The sequence below is a fragment of the Magallana gigas genome, chromosome 4 (genome assembly GCF_963853765.1).
Source record: "Magallana gigas chromosome 4, xbMagGiga1.1, whole genome shotgun sequence".
Classification (NCBI taxonomy): domain Eukaryota; kingdom Metazoa; phylum Mollusca; class Bivalvia; order Ostreida; family Ostreidae; genus Magallana; species Magallana gigas.
Genome location: NC_088856.1, coordinates 45,324,364 through 45,337,561, shown reverse-complemented (window position 1 = coordinate 45,337,561; position 13,198 = coordinate 45,324,364). Strand labels below are relative to the sequence as shown.

At 33.2% G+C, this 13,198-nt stretch overlaps 1 protein-coding gene across 1 annotated transcript; it reads right to left on the bottom strand.

The window, feature by feature from the left end:
• Positions 1-3,254: 3,254 nt before the first annotated feature.
• LOC117682995 (zinc metalloproteinase nas-36) lies at positions 3,255-8,777 on the bottom strand. The gene is made up of 4 exons (XM_034451693.2): positions 8,589-8,777; positions 5,104-5,236; positions 4,210-4,326; positions 3,255-3,386 (listed from the first exon to the last, which is right to left on the bottom strand). The coding sequence occupies exons 1-4, from the start codon at positions 8,760-8,762 to the stop codon at positions 3,274-3,276; spliced, it is 537 nt and encodes a 178-aa protein (XP_034307584.2). The 5' UTR covers positions 8,763-8,777; the 3' UTR covers positions 3,255-3,273.
• Positions 8,778-13,198: the final 4,421 nt, after the last annotated feature.

The following is a 13,198-nucleotide window of genomic DNA, read 5'->3' as shown; positions in this document are numbered from 1 at the left end:
GCTGCATTGTAAATAAATTGTGGTCCATATTATTATAAAATTAATAAATTATATTTATGAAATAGAATTTCATGACATCGGAAACTACATTCGAATTACAACATAAAATGATAATCATGCTGTTTAATTTTGTGATGTGTAAATAAGAACACATATCTTTGTATTTGACGTGCTTATTTCAGTTATTATTTCTATTAGTTGATAATCCTGTTTTTATAACAATCTTAAAATTAAATATTTTCATAAGATGAACTCGTATCAATGCAGAGCAATTTCATCTTCTCATTTTATAAGTTTACACGCATAGCGCCGTAAACTGTCAATACATGACTTGTGTATGTTTTAAATTGAGAAATTATCAAATGTTGGGAATCAACTAAGAGATCTATTTTTCCATTCAATAATAAAATTATCATTCATATATAAAGTTGGTGCTGCGTTAAAGCACATTGAATCATAACGTGTATCAGTATGCGTTTCCTGTGTATACATATAAAGTTTAAGTCACGATCATTTTCTGTGTATACATGTAGTGATTAACAAACTCAGGGTAGAAAACGACATGCCCTTGAGGGTTTTCACACCTATTCACGACAAAAGAAAAAGTCTATATCGCGTACGGCTTCGTCTAATCGCACAACACCTTACAAGAGAGAGAGAGAGAGAGAGAGAGAGAGAGAGAGAGAGAGAGAGATACGTTTAGGCGTAATTTAACGTACACTTATGTGAAATATACTAATATCCAATACTAAATATTCATAAAATTAGTATTCATAAAAGAATATGGTACACTGTGATTGAATCCATCATGCAATTTCAGATTTGAGTCCACGTGCTGCACCTGTCAATCAAATCAACCCGCTAGCTCTACCACGTGTTTCCTCCATGATAAAGTTTCGTTCTATTAGTTTTATTTTTAATAAAGAAAAAAAAAAGAAATATGTTTAACAGTTAAGTTTTTTTTTACAATGTTCGTGATGCATGATACACTGTGTTTGGAAAGTTTAATTCGTTGTGTTTTTTCTCTATCTCTCGTTTAATTTATAATGGAGGTTTTTTGCGGGAAGGAACATCTTCAACACGTTTAGCGGTTAAAGAACGCAGTAAAATAAATCAATTAATTGATATAACTATTAGTAAAATTGTTTGATATGCATGTAGAATTCTTCTTGGTCAATCGTTACACAGATTATCTACCTGCCTCATTCTTGTGTATTCTGTGCGTTCAAGCGTAGAGTGATTTCCTGTCAGTGCGACGGTTTCACACCTTTGTGTAAAACAATTGGGACTGAAGTCAAATAATGTTAACTTCGACAGTCTAAAAGCGGTTGGGGGGGGGGGGGATAAGGTTACGATAACGGGATACGGGTTTACATATTTGTAGTAGCTTTATATTCAATAAGATTACATGTACATGCCCACATAAAATGATATCAATACATTTACTGAAATGTTTAAATGTTTTTTTATCGGCATGAAATGCAAAACTTTCAAAACATGTTCTTAATTTCTTTGAAATGTGTAAGAACATAAGAACAGTTTAACAACATTTCCTTCTCAAAATTTTTTATCTAGTTATTCTGTTAAGAGAGAGAGAGAGGGGGGGGGGCTCGGTCGCGAGCGAACGCTAACCTCCGTCACGGCGGGTAGCTGGTACACCATCACGACACCATGACATGGGATACCCACAATATCTTTCGATTACATAATTTTATGCAACTCTGGGTATCTCTAAGGCTCCTTACTCTCTCAGTCAGACTGACTCTATAAGAACACACGGCTTCGCACTTAAAGATTGTCGTCGCAAACGTAACGCACTTGAAAGTGGGAATCCTCGCGCAGTGACAAACGACGAGCCATTCATGTACCTAAAGTAACGCAACACAAATTCAATAAAACGTGAATTCACAAAAAATGTTCTTTACACGTAAAAGACCTTGTAAGAAATGAACGGAACATGCTAAAAATACCGGGTTGGTAATTTTATAGGAAGCCCTAATTTTTAATCACTTGCTCATCGTTAGTTGACACGCATGGACTTCAAAACAAAAAATACAAATGTAGGCGGACCAATTAATTGTTAAGAAAACACAATCACACTGCGTACACATTTATAATTTTATTGGCAATTAAAATCATTTCATGATAATTTTTAATTTAACGACCTTCTTAAAATATGATAATGGATTCGAAAATATTTTATTTGCAATTGCTGCACAAGTATTAAATTAAATACTTTTATGATTTATTTAATAGCTATGAAATAAAAAAAAATAGTAAAAAAGACTCTAAGTATTTCGATTATAATCTCTGTCAAAATCGGGTTAAATATCGTCATTAGATATAAAGAAACATTCAATTTATTTGTCATTCGGGGAGATAACTCCCGCTTGTATACGATACTTTTCCATCGATAATTTTACCGTGGCGGGGACAGGTAGATGATGAGTTTACCGTGATGGGAACGCGGTATACCTGTCTCACCTGGCCGATCACCTCGATGTGTTTATACCGTGACGGGGCGCGGAAAACACGGGATCCGCGTTGCCTGTACTGTAGCTTACAAAGAATGATGTAAACAAGGGTTGATAAAAGAATTTTTAATCATAACATATAACCAACTTATAGATGTGGTTAATAGTGTGTATGTTTGACATTCAACTAATTCATAAGCTATACTTCGATTGTTCACTTTTCCCCATACTTCATTATAATATCACCACACAGCTAATCAAAAGGCATAATCATGCATTCATGTTTGTTTAGTTGTACATGTTTAATCTCTCATTAAGACCAACGATTTCTATTCTACATGTAGCTACGTAGGATCATTTTATTTTGAAGATGAATTTTAACAACGCACAAGTAGACCAATTATTACCTAACATTACAAACGATATATTAAATATAAAACGCTGTGTATTTTAACGTAAATAAAACAACGAATCGCAAAATTAAATCTAGACGACATTTTAGGTGTTTGGTTACCATAGATATGTTAAAGTTTGTCAAAGAGATGAGAAAACTATCATAAACCTAATGAAAAACTACTTTTCATAAAGTGGTGATCTAATGAAAAATTACTTTATATAAAGTGGTGTTCTAATGAAAAACTACTTTACATAAATTGTTGATCTAATGAAAAACTACTTTACATAAAGTGGTGATCTGATAAAAAACTACTTTACATAAAGATAAACAGTTTTTCAAGAAGAATGAATTTCTATCTTACCGTTTGTAAATAAGGCAACTATAACTTTAACTAAGCATAAGTCAAACCTTTACACTCCAACGACAATTTATCCCAAGTGGATAAGAGACAGGATATCCTGGCGATATTACAAAGACATCACTACCAGGAAAAACGTGAACCATTCCACCACAACCTGTAAAGATGATGTCAGAAAATCAGTCATAGCAAAGGTGGCATTCTGCTTTCTGTATGCTACATGTAACAAAAAGCTGATTCATTTAGCTGTGAGTACGAAGTTATGCAAACGGATTGGTATCAAAATCGATCCACTTGCGTAAAACATCTGCAGAAAATTAACCTTAGTTAATCACAAATTACACAGCTCACCGAGACAAGGCACAAATTACACAGCTCACCGAGACAAGGCATCACATTAATGAGATTATAATGAGATACAAAAAGAATACTGGTAAGTCCAATGCTCAAACAACTGAAGTATTGTGTTTTAATCAAATAAAGCACATTGGTAACATCCGCTTTTTAGATTTTAAAACATAAATCGGGTAAAAAGCTACTAGAGACAGCATTGTTCTCTTGTATTGTATAATATATATGCAAGAAACCGAGTATGATAATCCCGAGGATGAGCATACGATAATATCATCAAACAATCAATCAAAAAATATATCGGATTCTATCAGGATTTTAAATCCCTTTCGTATCAGAAAACTAACATAGAAATAACCCGATAAACATATACTATGTTTTTGCTTTACAAGATTTTGAAAACAACTGAAACCTGATGTATTCTAAATGATAACCAGTCGTTCGGTGTAATAAACAATTTATTGCATGATAGTGAGGGAGATATGAATATTTATTCCCCCATGAAAAATCATATTTCCCGAGGGCAACGCCCGAGGGAAATACGATTTTTACTAGGGGAATAAATCTTTATACCTCCCTCGTTATCAGGCAATAAATGTATACTATTAAATGCTATAATTTTGACCTACCATCGTCAGTGATCACAGTTTCGCATGTTTTTCCGGTGTATCCCCTAGGACAGTAACACACACAGTTATGGTTCACAAATCCCCCGTTGATGCACTTGGGAGGATTCTTACAGTGTGCTGATGGAAAAAATAATGTGGATGTTTTAACAGTGGCTTTAAGTTATTAAAAAAATAATGTATACTCTTTCAGTTCTCATTTGAAAAAAAAACCCTGCAAATTTCGGTTTTTCATATTCATTTCTGAAACAGTGTTTAAACCTCCTTCTGATCAGTTAGTTGGTTGACTTTAGAACATGTTAGATTCATCCTAGCAAAATAGTTTTCACATTCTATAAGGCGATTTATAAAATATTAGAAATCTTATCTCAACTTTATTTGACAATTCAATGGAGTCGGTTTCTTTTAGTAATAATCTTTACTAAAACCTTTTGAAAGTTCCTGAAAATGTATACCAAGCAAACGTGTTTGTTCTTTTTTTTTATCTCGTTTTCATGAACGAGAAATAACTGAAACCATATATTTTACTCCCAAATAAGTATTGAACATACTTTAAAATGACACATTTTTCTCCATATACCTTTTTGTAAAGAAACACTATCAGGAACATAATATAAAGTTTTACGTAATTTTAGAAGACAGCCGCAGGCACATATTTAAAATAAATATATATATTTAAGTAATTGTCATTGAAAATTCCAAATGAAGTCATAAAACAAGACCATTTCTCTTTTCTAAGATGCTTGTGTACAAAATATATGCTTCAATTTCTTTATTGCTATATGATTAAAATAACTCTTAACTTTAACAAAATACCATTAAAGTGTGCCTATTGATATCTACAAAAAATAATGCATAGAACTAGTACGTTTAATCTCAAATGCCAATTACATGTACCTGCACATTGGTAGTTTACTACAACATCTTTGACGTCATAAAAATCCATTCCCTCTCCGGCACCAGTCGCTGCTAAAAACTCGAGATCTCTGTCTTTGAACTCTATTGTTTGTTTTCCGTTTATTGTAAATTCCTGCACAAATAAAAAAATAATCTTATACCAGTATAACAAAAGATTATGTTTCCTTGTTAAGATCCAAATAAAGCCGACCCTTTGCGTTTCTTAGAATATTTCTAAATACGTTCTTTTAGCTCTACTTAATCATTTTATTTTGTTTTAAAATGCTTACCTTATTTTGTCTTGGTTTATATTCTTAATATTTTCAAAAGTGTCATTAAGGCAAACTAAAACAACTTCAGCTGTATTACGCCCCTTTCTTAATTGGCGCATGAGCAGAACCGACAAAATTTTCGTGCGGCCGAAAAAAATAGATATGGTTTGTAAACTGTTGCTACAACATTCGCTGTAAAAAAGTACTCGTACGAATGTCGCACGATTCAGAGCGAACGTTGTTCGATGTAAACGCATTAAATCTCGCGATATATCTTGCGTATATATGCGACTGTTGTACAATGAAAGCGACTGTTGAAAGATAATGCGATAGGATCGCGCGAGAGACCGGGTGATCGGGCTGAATCTTGCGATATATCTCGCATCTATATGCAAGTGTTGTACAGTGAAAGTGAGTGTTGTAATATAGGTTCGCACGAAAGCACGAAAGACCAGGCGAATGATCGGACGATCGAACGTGCGCTAATGCCATATATAGGACTAGCGACGCGTGTCCGATCATGCGTTTCATCGTACCAATGCTCATACGTGTAAGAGGAGGTATATACTGTATACCGCCATTCCCGGTGCTCTTCTGTACAGATACAATGTCATGTAGTTGAATGCAAGAGAAGATACCACCACAGAAGATGACAAAAGCAACATGCAAAATCAATGTCAATTGTAGCCTGAAGCATATACTTATAAAGCCTCTTTCACAATTGACGCACGAGCACTTTACAACACTTTGCGACCAGAATTGTTTAGATTCGCACAATCTCTCTCATACTTTGCACGAGATCTCGCATACGTTGCACGAGCTCTCGCATTCGTTGCACGAGCTCTCGCATTCGTTGCACGAGCTTTCGCATTCGTTGCATTCGTGTTAGTGCTTGCATCGCAAAGTCTCCTCAAAATAGTGGACATGCACACTATTCAGACGCGACCGAATGCAATTTATATCATCGCAGTGCAACGCACAAACATTAGTACGAACGTTTTACAACGTTTTACAACGTTCTGTTTACTCACAAGAGTGATGCACGATTTTTAAAGGTCGCATGATGAATCGCAGTTGTTAATGCGCGTATTATGAGAGCAAGAGACTACATTTCAGTTTGAGACCACATTTCAACTTGATACATTTATTGCATGATGGTAAGGGAAATATGATTTAAAGATATATTTCTCCAAGAAAAAAATATTGTTTCCCCAGGGCATCGCCCGCGGGAAATTTGTTTATATTGGGGAATAAATCTTCATATTCCCTGAACAATAAAAATTGTTTGATTGTTTGATTTTCTCTGTAACTGTCTCACTTTTCTTTCATAATTTCGAATCATAGATAGTTAAGTTGGTTTTGTAATCTATAGAGAATCATAATGATTAAATATGTTGATTTAATCAAACTTGTCTACATCTTATCGGCTTTTTCATTCCTATGATATCGCCCTGTCGCGTGAAACCAATCAAATAGAATAGAATAATCATATAGAGGTATAATAATAAATGCTCCTGCATCTCTGTTTCTTCCTGGGTGGCATGTTCTCTCGCTTTCAACTATGTCTAGTGAAGAGCGTCGGAAATGGGCGGTATATATACCCCTTCTGAATAACACGAGCAATCGTACCATGGAACATATGATCGCACGTCCAATCGAATTGGCGCACGTTCAATCGTCCGATCACCTGGTCTCTCGCGCGATCCTATTGCATTATCTTACAACAGCCGCTTCCATTGTACAACAGTCGCATATAGACGCAAGATATATCACAAGATTTAATGCGTTTACATCGCACAACGCTCGCTTAGATCGTGCGGATTTCGTACGAATTCTTCTTTCGAATGCGATTATTTTTGCAACAGTTTACGATTCAAATCTAATTTTATCGGTCGCACGAATATTCAGTTGCTTCTGCGCGTGCGCCAATTGTGAAAGGAGCTTAAAGTGTATACTATTTAAGGTATCTTATCGCCTCAGTTTTTTTCGCCTCAGTTTTATTTTCGCTCATTTCGCTCTTTGTGTCAGTTAGCGGATTATGACAAAATCTAATGTCTCATATCATCCCTCTTTTTCAAGACCAGTTGTCGCCTAAACAGATAATGTTTATGTTTATACAGTGTATACCGTATAGGGGGACTCTTCGCCCCTTTTTATATTTATTCATTTTGCTCTTTTTGTCAGTAAGTGGATTAAGACGGCGCATTCCAATGTCTCACATTATCTCTTACCAAAAAAAGTGTGGGAACGAATTCAAGACGAGGCAAAAACGTAAGTAGAGGCGAAAATATCACAGGGCGAGAGTAACCCTGTATCCAGTATTAACTAGTGGCAAAGCATGGAAACTGAAACCGATTAATCTTGCAATGATAGTGAAACGTTGCGAAATAACATGAGACACGTTGAAAAGCAGTCTCACGGTTGCACTACACACGCATAAACAGGTGCGATTTATCTTCCGATCTTTGAAAATCGTGCATAACTCTTGCAAGTACACAAAACGTTGTAAAACGTGCGTATTAATGTACATGCGTTGCATTGTTATAATTTGGATTGCATTCGGTCGCGTCTGAATAGTGTGTATGTCCACTAATTTAAGAAGACTTGATGCAACCACAAAAACGTATGCAACGAATACGAGAGCGTTTGCAACGTCTGTGATAGCTCGTGCGAAGCTAAAAAAAATCGATCGAAAAGTGTTTTTTAAGTGCTCATGCGCCAATTGTGAAAGGGGTCTTAAGTGTCAATTTTATAAAACATTCTAATCTTCCTAGTACTATTAGTAAATAATTTTGTTTATATAAAAATTGATTTGATGACTTTGATGATGTTTTCTTTACTTTCTTTATAACAACAATGAATAATCATTGTTATAGTTAAAAAATGTTGCTATTGCACACATTTGTTGCACATATTTATCTAATATGAATTCACTCACTGGCAGTTTATGAGGTCAGATTTTTTTAATAATTTAAAAATAAAATGTATAATTTTAGGAGGTCATTTAAGTTTATATCATATATTGTCCTTTCAAAACTTAATTAAAAATAATACGATAAAAATGCACCACTAGAAGTAAGTAAACTGTCCATTCTTTTTGATTTGGGAGGGCAATATATCAAACATGTATAAGATAAAGCTTTGTTACCGAGACCAGACGAACCAATTTTCGTCTGGCCGAAAGTAAAAATCTACAGAAAAACAAGTTCACACCTTTAAGTGGTAATGCATTACGCTCTCATAGTCGTAAGGATTACGAACAAAAGTATCCTCCTTGGCCAAATTAATATCGTTAATGTTATTTCCAAGATTTTCTTTCACCAAACGTATGTAGTCGTCACGATCGCTCCGACTATGCTCATGTTCAATGCCCGCTGCATGCAGCATCTCGTGAACAATGGTCTCAATCTACAAAACAAAATCATATATATATATATATATATATATATATATATATATATATATATATATATATATATATATATATATATATATATATATATATATATATATATATATATATATATATATATATATATATATATATATATATATATATATATATATATATACTCTCTGTACAGAGTATATATTCTCTGTACAGAATGCAATTGATGATTTAGCTAAAGAGGATCGTTTATCCCTTCTGAAATATAAACCCAAAAACGAAGACAACAAGGTCCCATTTGTCACTACTTACCACCCTGTCCTTAGGGGCCTAAATGCAGTCCTAAAGAAGAACCTACCAATTCTTTACAGCAATGATAAAATGGTTGAGGTTTTCAAAAAAACCCCGATGGCAGCTTTCAAGCGCCCTAGAAACCTAAAGGACATGGTGGTAAGAACCAAACTAAAGAACCCTCTGCCTAATGGTAGCTTTAGAACTTGTTCTGACACCAGATGTCTGTTGTGCAAACACAGCTCTGATGCAGACGACTTCTCTAGCCCCATTACTGGCCGTACTTACAAAATTTTCGCAAATACTTCTTGTCGTACGGACAATTGTGTATATCTCATCAATTGTAAATTTTGTCAGAAACAATACGTAGGGGAAACAGGAGACCTCCGCAGGCGCATCATATTATTTAGTTTAGTTTAGTGCTAGTTTTGTAGATGTTTTTCTTCTTTCTTATGTAGTTTTTATTTTGTTGTCCTGAAGAAGGGACGGGTTGTCCCGAAAATTTGACAATATTTTACTTTATTGTTCGTGTCGTTGGTTATTTTTAGTGCTTTTTTATATCTCATCTTATAACCTTGTATCTTTTGATCCGACACTTTAGATAACGAGTGTTGTTGGTTTGCTAGTGCTTCTTAATATATATATATATATATATATATATATATATACAGTAAAACACGGTTATAGCGAACACGCATATAATGAATTGACGCTTTCAGCGAAGTGAATTTCATTCCCAAAGTCTCTATTTCATGTTGTAAACTTGACGGATATAACGAATTACGCTTATAACGAAGTTAAATTGGCCGTCCCTGGGACTTCGTTATAAGCGTGTTTTACTGTATATATATATATATATATATATATATATATATATATATATATATATATATATATATATATATATATATATATATATATATATATATATATATATATATAGTACCGATCAGACCCAACCAAACACCAGAGTAAACCCTAACTAAACCCCGGGTTTTCTTTGTGGGTTTACTTTGGGTTTATCTTTTTATAATTTTGGTCCACTCAGGGTTTACTTTGGGTTTACTCGGGGTTTACTTTGGGTTACTCGAAAACTGCTTTTGGCTTCAACTATACGCACTGAAGTGTTAAGCAGACCTGTATTTATCTTATCATCCTACTGCCTGTAATTCCTGCCCCTTGTATATTCCGAATACACATGTACCGTCTGCTTTCAAGGTTTACTTCTGTTTGGGGTTTTATCAGTGTCTACTCTCGGTTTACTTGGGGTTTACTCTGGGTTTACTCTGGGTCCACTTTTGTAGACCCAGAGAAACCAAGAAAGTAAACCAAGGGGTTAGTTGGGGTTAACTTTCTGTAAGGTTGGGTCTAATCGGTAATCTCTCTCTCTCTCTCTCTCTCTCTCTCTCTCTCTATATATATATATATATATAATGAGTCATTAATACTATGATGAAACATTTATGTTTTTAAAAATGATGAGTTTAACCAAACGATGCGAATAAAAACCATATGGATTTTTTCATTATTTCTCAAAATTAAAATCTTTCAAATTATGTTATTTTTTTTCATTAATAATGAGTGAATTTCATTAGAGTAGATTTATTCTAATTGGATAAATATTTCTTACGTTTTACATTTGTTAATAACAATAATTATCTTTACTTTTAGTAAACAAAATATTATTGGTTTAATGATTAATGCTTGTTAAACGAGTTAACACGGACAGTCTTGCCGCGGTTTACATGAACATCACGTAAGACACACAGCATTCTCTACTTGATCGAAATCACTTTAATGTCTTGGAAAACGGCGAAAGACATGATTTGAATTTTGTGACACAGAAAACCGTAAAAATATTTTGATCACATGACATGTATAAATATGATTTTCATGAGTAATGGCTCCATGATCATCAAATACATTATAAAAATAAGTCAAAGTTACGACCACCTACAAGAGGCTTATAAATCAAAGAATTACATTTAAAATGTGCAGGTAGCAACAAATTAAGGAAACAATCCTACATGTAATATATATTTCAAATTTTGCTCGTTTGCTATTATGAAACTAATATAATGCATACGAATTCTAACTTAAGTCTAAGACAGCTTCTTGATCCTGTGGCCAGAACGTGTAATTACCAATTTACATGAAGCTGTCATTGCTTAGTAAAATAAGAAAAGCGAGACATGATATTTTTTCACATTGTGTAAACCCATACAAACAGTTACTGTGATGGGCCAAGCTCAAACACTTTATAGATAACAAAGACAATTAAAAACTTAATGGTAAACCGTTACACACTGCCTTCATTCTGTAGTAATTTTAAAACAATAGACGCATGTGCACCATCGATACAAATCTGATTTTAATCACATCACCTTCATAAAGTCTACAACTATTCTTTTTAAATTTTAAGTATGACTCGCTCATTCCTATATGAGTTTTTATCTCCTTTGACACTTACTATAAGCTGATGCTGTAGGAACATATAGTTTATATCTAATTTAAACCAGTATTCATATAATTTCTTTAAAATATACTTAGGGTCATTATCTTGTTTTAATTATTTTTTTTCTTAACTATAACACTCAATAACTGTAAGAACACGCTTGTCTTTTAACTCACCTCTAAAAAAATTTGTAAATTCAAACCCTGACGCGATTGAGTTTCACCAAACGCTGCTAGTGAGTGGTTTAATTTAATTTGGAGAAGATTTAAAAAAAGTAATTAATTTTATAAAACTCATTGACATATTATTGAAAAAAGGGATATATGAAATGAAAACTGGTTTTGTTCAAATGTTTTATTTTTCTTTATTGTTAGAAAATAACACGAAAAAAAAGTATATCCATTACTTACATTCATGCAAGTGGGTTCCCTTAAACTAATGGGTTGAGGGAAGCGGCGATATGGCTTATACCCAATGTACGAATAACATCCACTAAAACATTATGAATAAAACAACGAAAATTAATTATAGTTCATAAACACAATCGCACATATGTGAATAACAAAATAATTAGGTTATCGTAAGTTTCTATCTGTACTTTGAAAGATGTAAAATGCTTTTGCCATAACTGTGAAGTAAACGCATCATTAATTATCACGACTCACAAATTTGAAACATAAAAAAGCTTTCCAAATTGCATGATGATGCATTAAAATATAATCAATTCACTGTAATCCTAAAAATAATTCTAAAATATTTTCTACATTAAGGTTTACAAATCGGAAAATACCTTTTTATAAATAAAGTATATAAGATACTTAATAACATAAATACAAATACTAAAAATTTTAAAAGTAGTGTATTTAGTTAACAAAATAGAAGATGCAAATTAAATGAAATCTTGTTGTGAGCAACGAGTATATTTTGTTTTTGAGAAGGTTTTTAAACTTTTAACCCTTATGGGTTCTTATTATTCAGTCAAGGCGCATAGTTTGTACAATCAAGGTCAAGATCTAGTAAATGATTCGAGGCTGTCTTTTTGGTGCTAGAACTATTATGACGTCATAATTGATTGGTGAATTGTTTCCCTTATTTTACGGCTTGAAAGGAATTATGTAGAAAATAAAACAATATTTTGACCTTCTATATTAAATAACGGGATAAGTTATCCCGGTACCTATATTCTATTTGACATCATTTTAAAGAGGAGGTCAAGAGCTTGTATAATGCCGTTTTTGGAGACACTGTAGGCATTCTAGATATATTTCATTAGTCAAAAATGGACAAAACTCTGAAATTTGTTACTTTTATCCTTCATATTTCATAGAAAATTATTGTTTAAAACATGATTTTTCATTGTGTTTACCAAAAAACCAAGCCCCAATACACACTATGAAACAATGATTTTGTTATGAAGCATCATTCAAAGAGTTTATATCTTGAATTTCATAAACCTGTAGGCACCTTTCATTTACTAGATATTGACCTTAATAAAATCTAGAATTTACATTATCCTAGTTGATTTGTTTGCATAGAAAACTTTAAACTTGTAACAAAGTAGTTTTTGAGAGGGCAGTCGAAAAAATTTACCTTAAATATCACTCTATTTAAAATTTAAGAACTCTAAGGGCCACAGTCTTGGTCCGGTGATCATGATTTTAAGAATTTGCAATCTACACTATCTAAGGA

Excerpts from the sequence above, each read along its gene's own strand:
- LOC117682995 (XM_034451693.2), bottom strand. The coding sequence starts at position 8,762 with ATGCTGCATGCAGCGGGCATTGAACATGAGCATAGTCGGAGCGATCGT. Across the intron at positions 4,327-5,103 it reads AGTAAACTACCAATGTGCAG|CACACTGTAAGAATCCTCCC; the intron begins GTACATGTAATT and ends TTTTTCCATCAG. Across the intron at positions 3,387-4,209 it reads AACTGTGATCACTGACGATG|GTTGTGGTGGAATGGTTCAC; the intron begins GTAGGTCAAAAT and ends TCATCTTTACAG.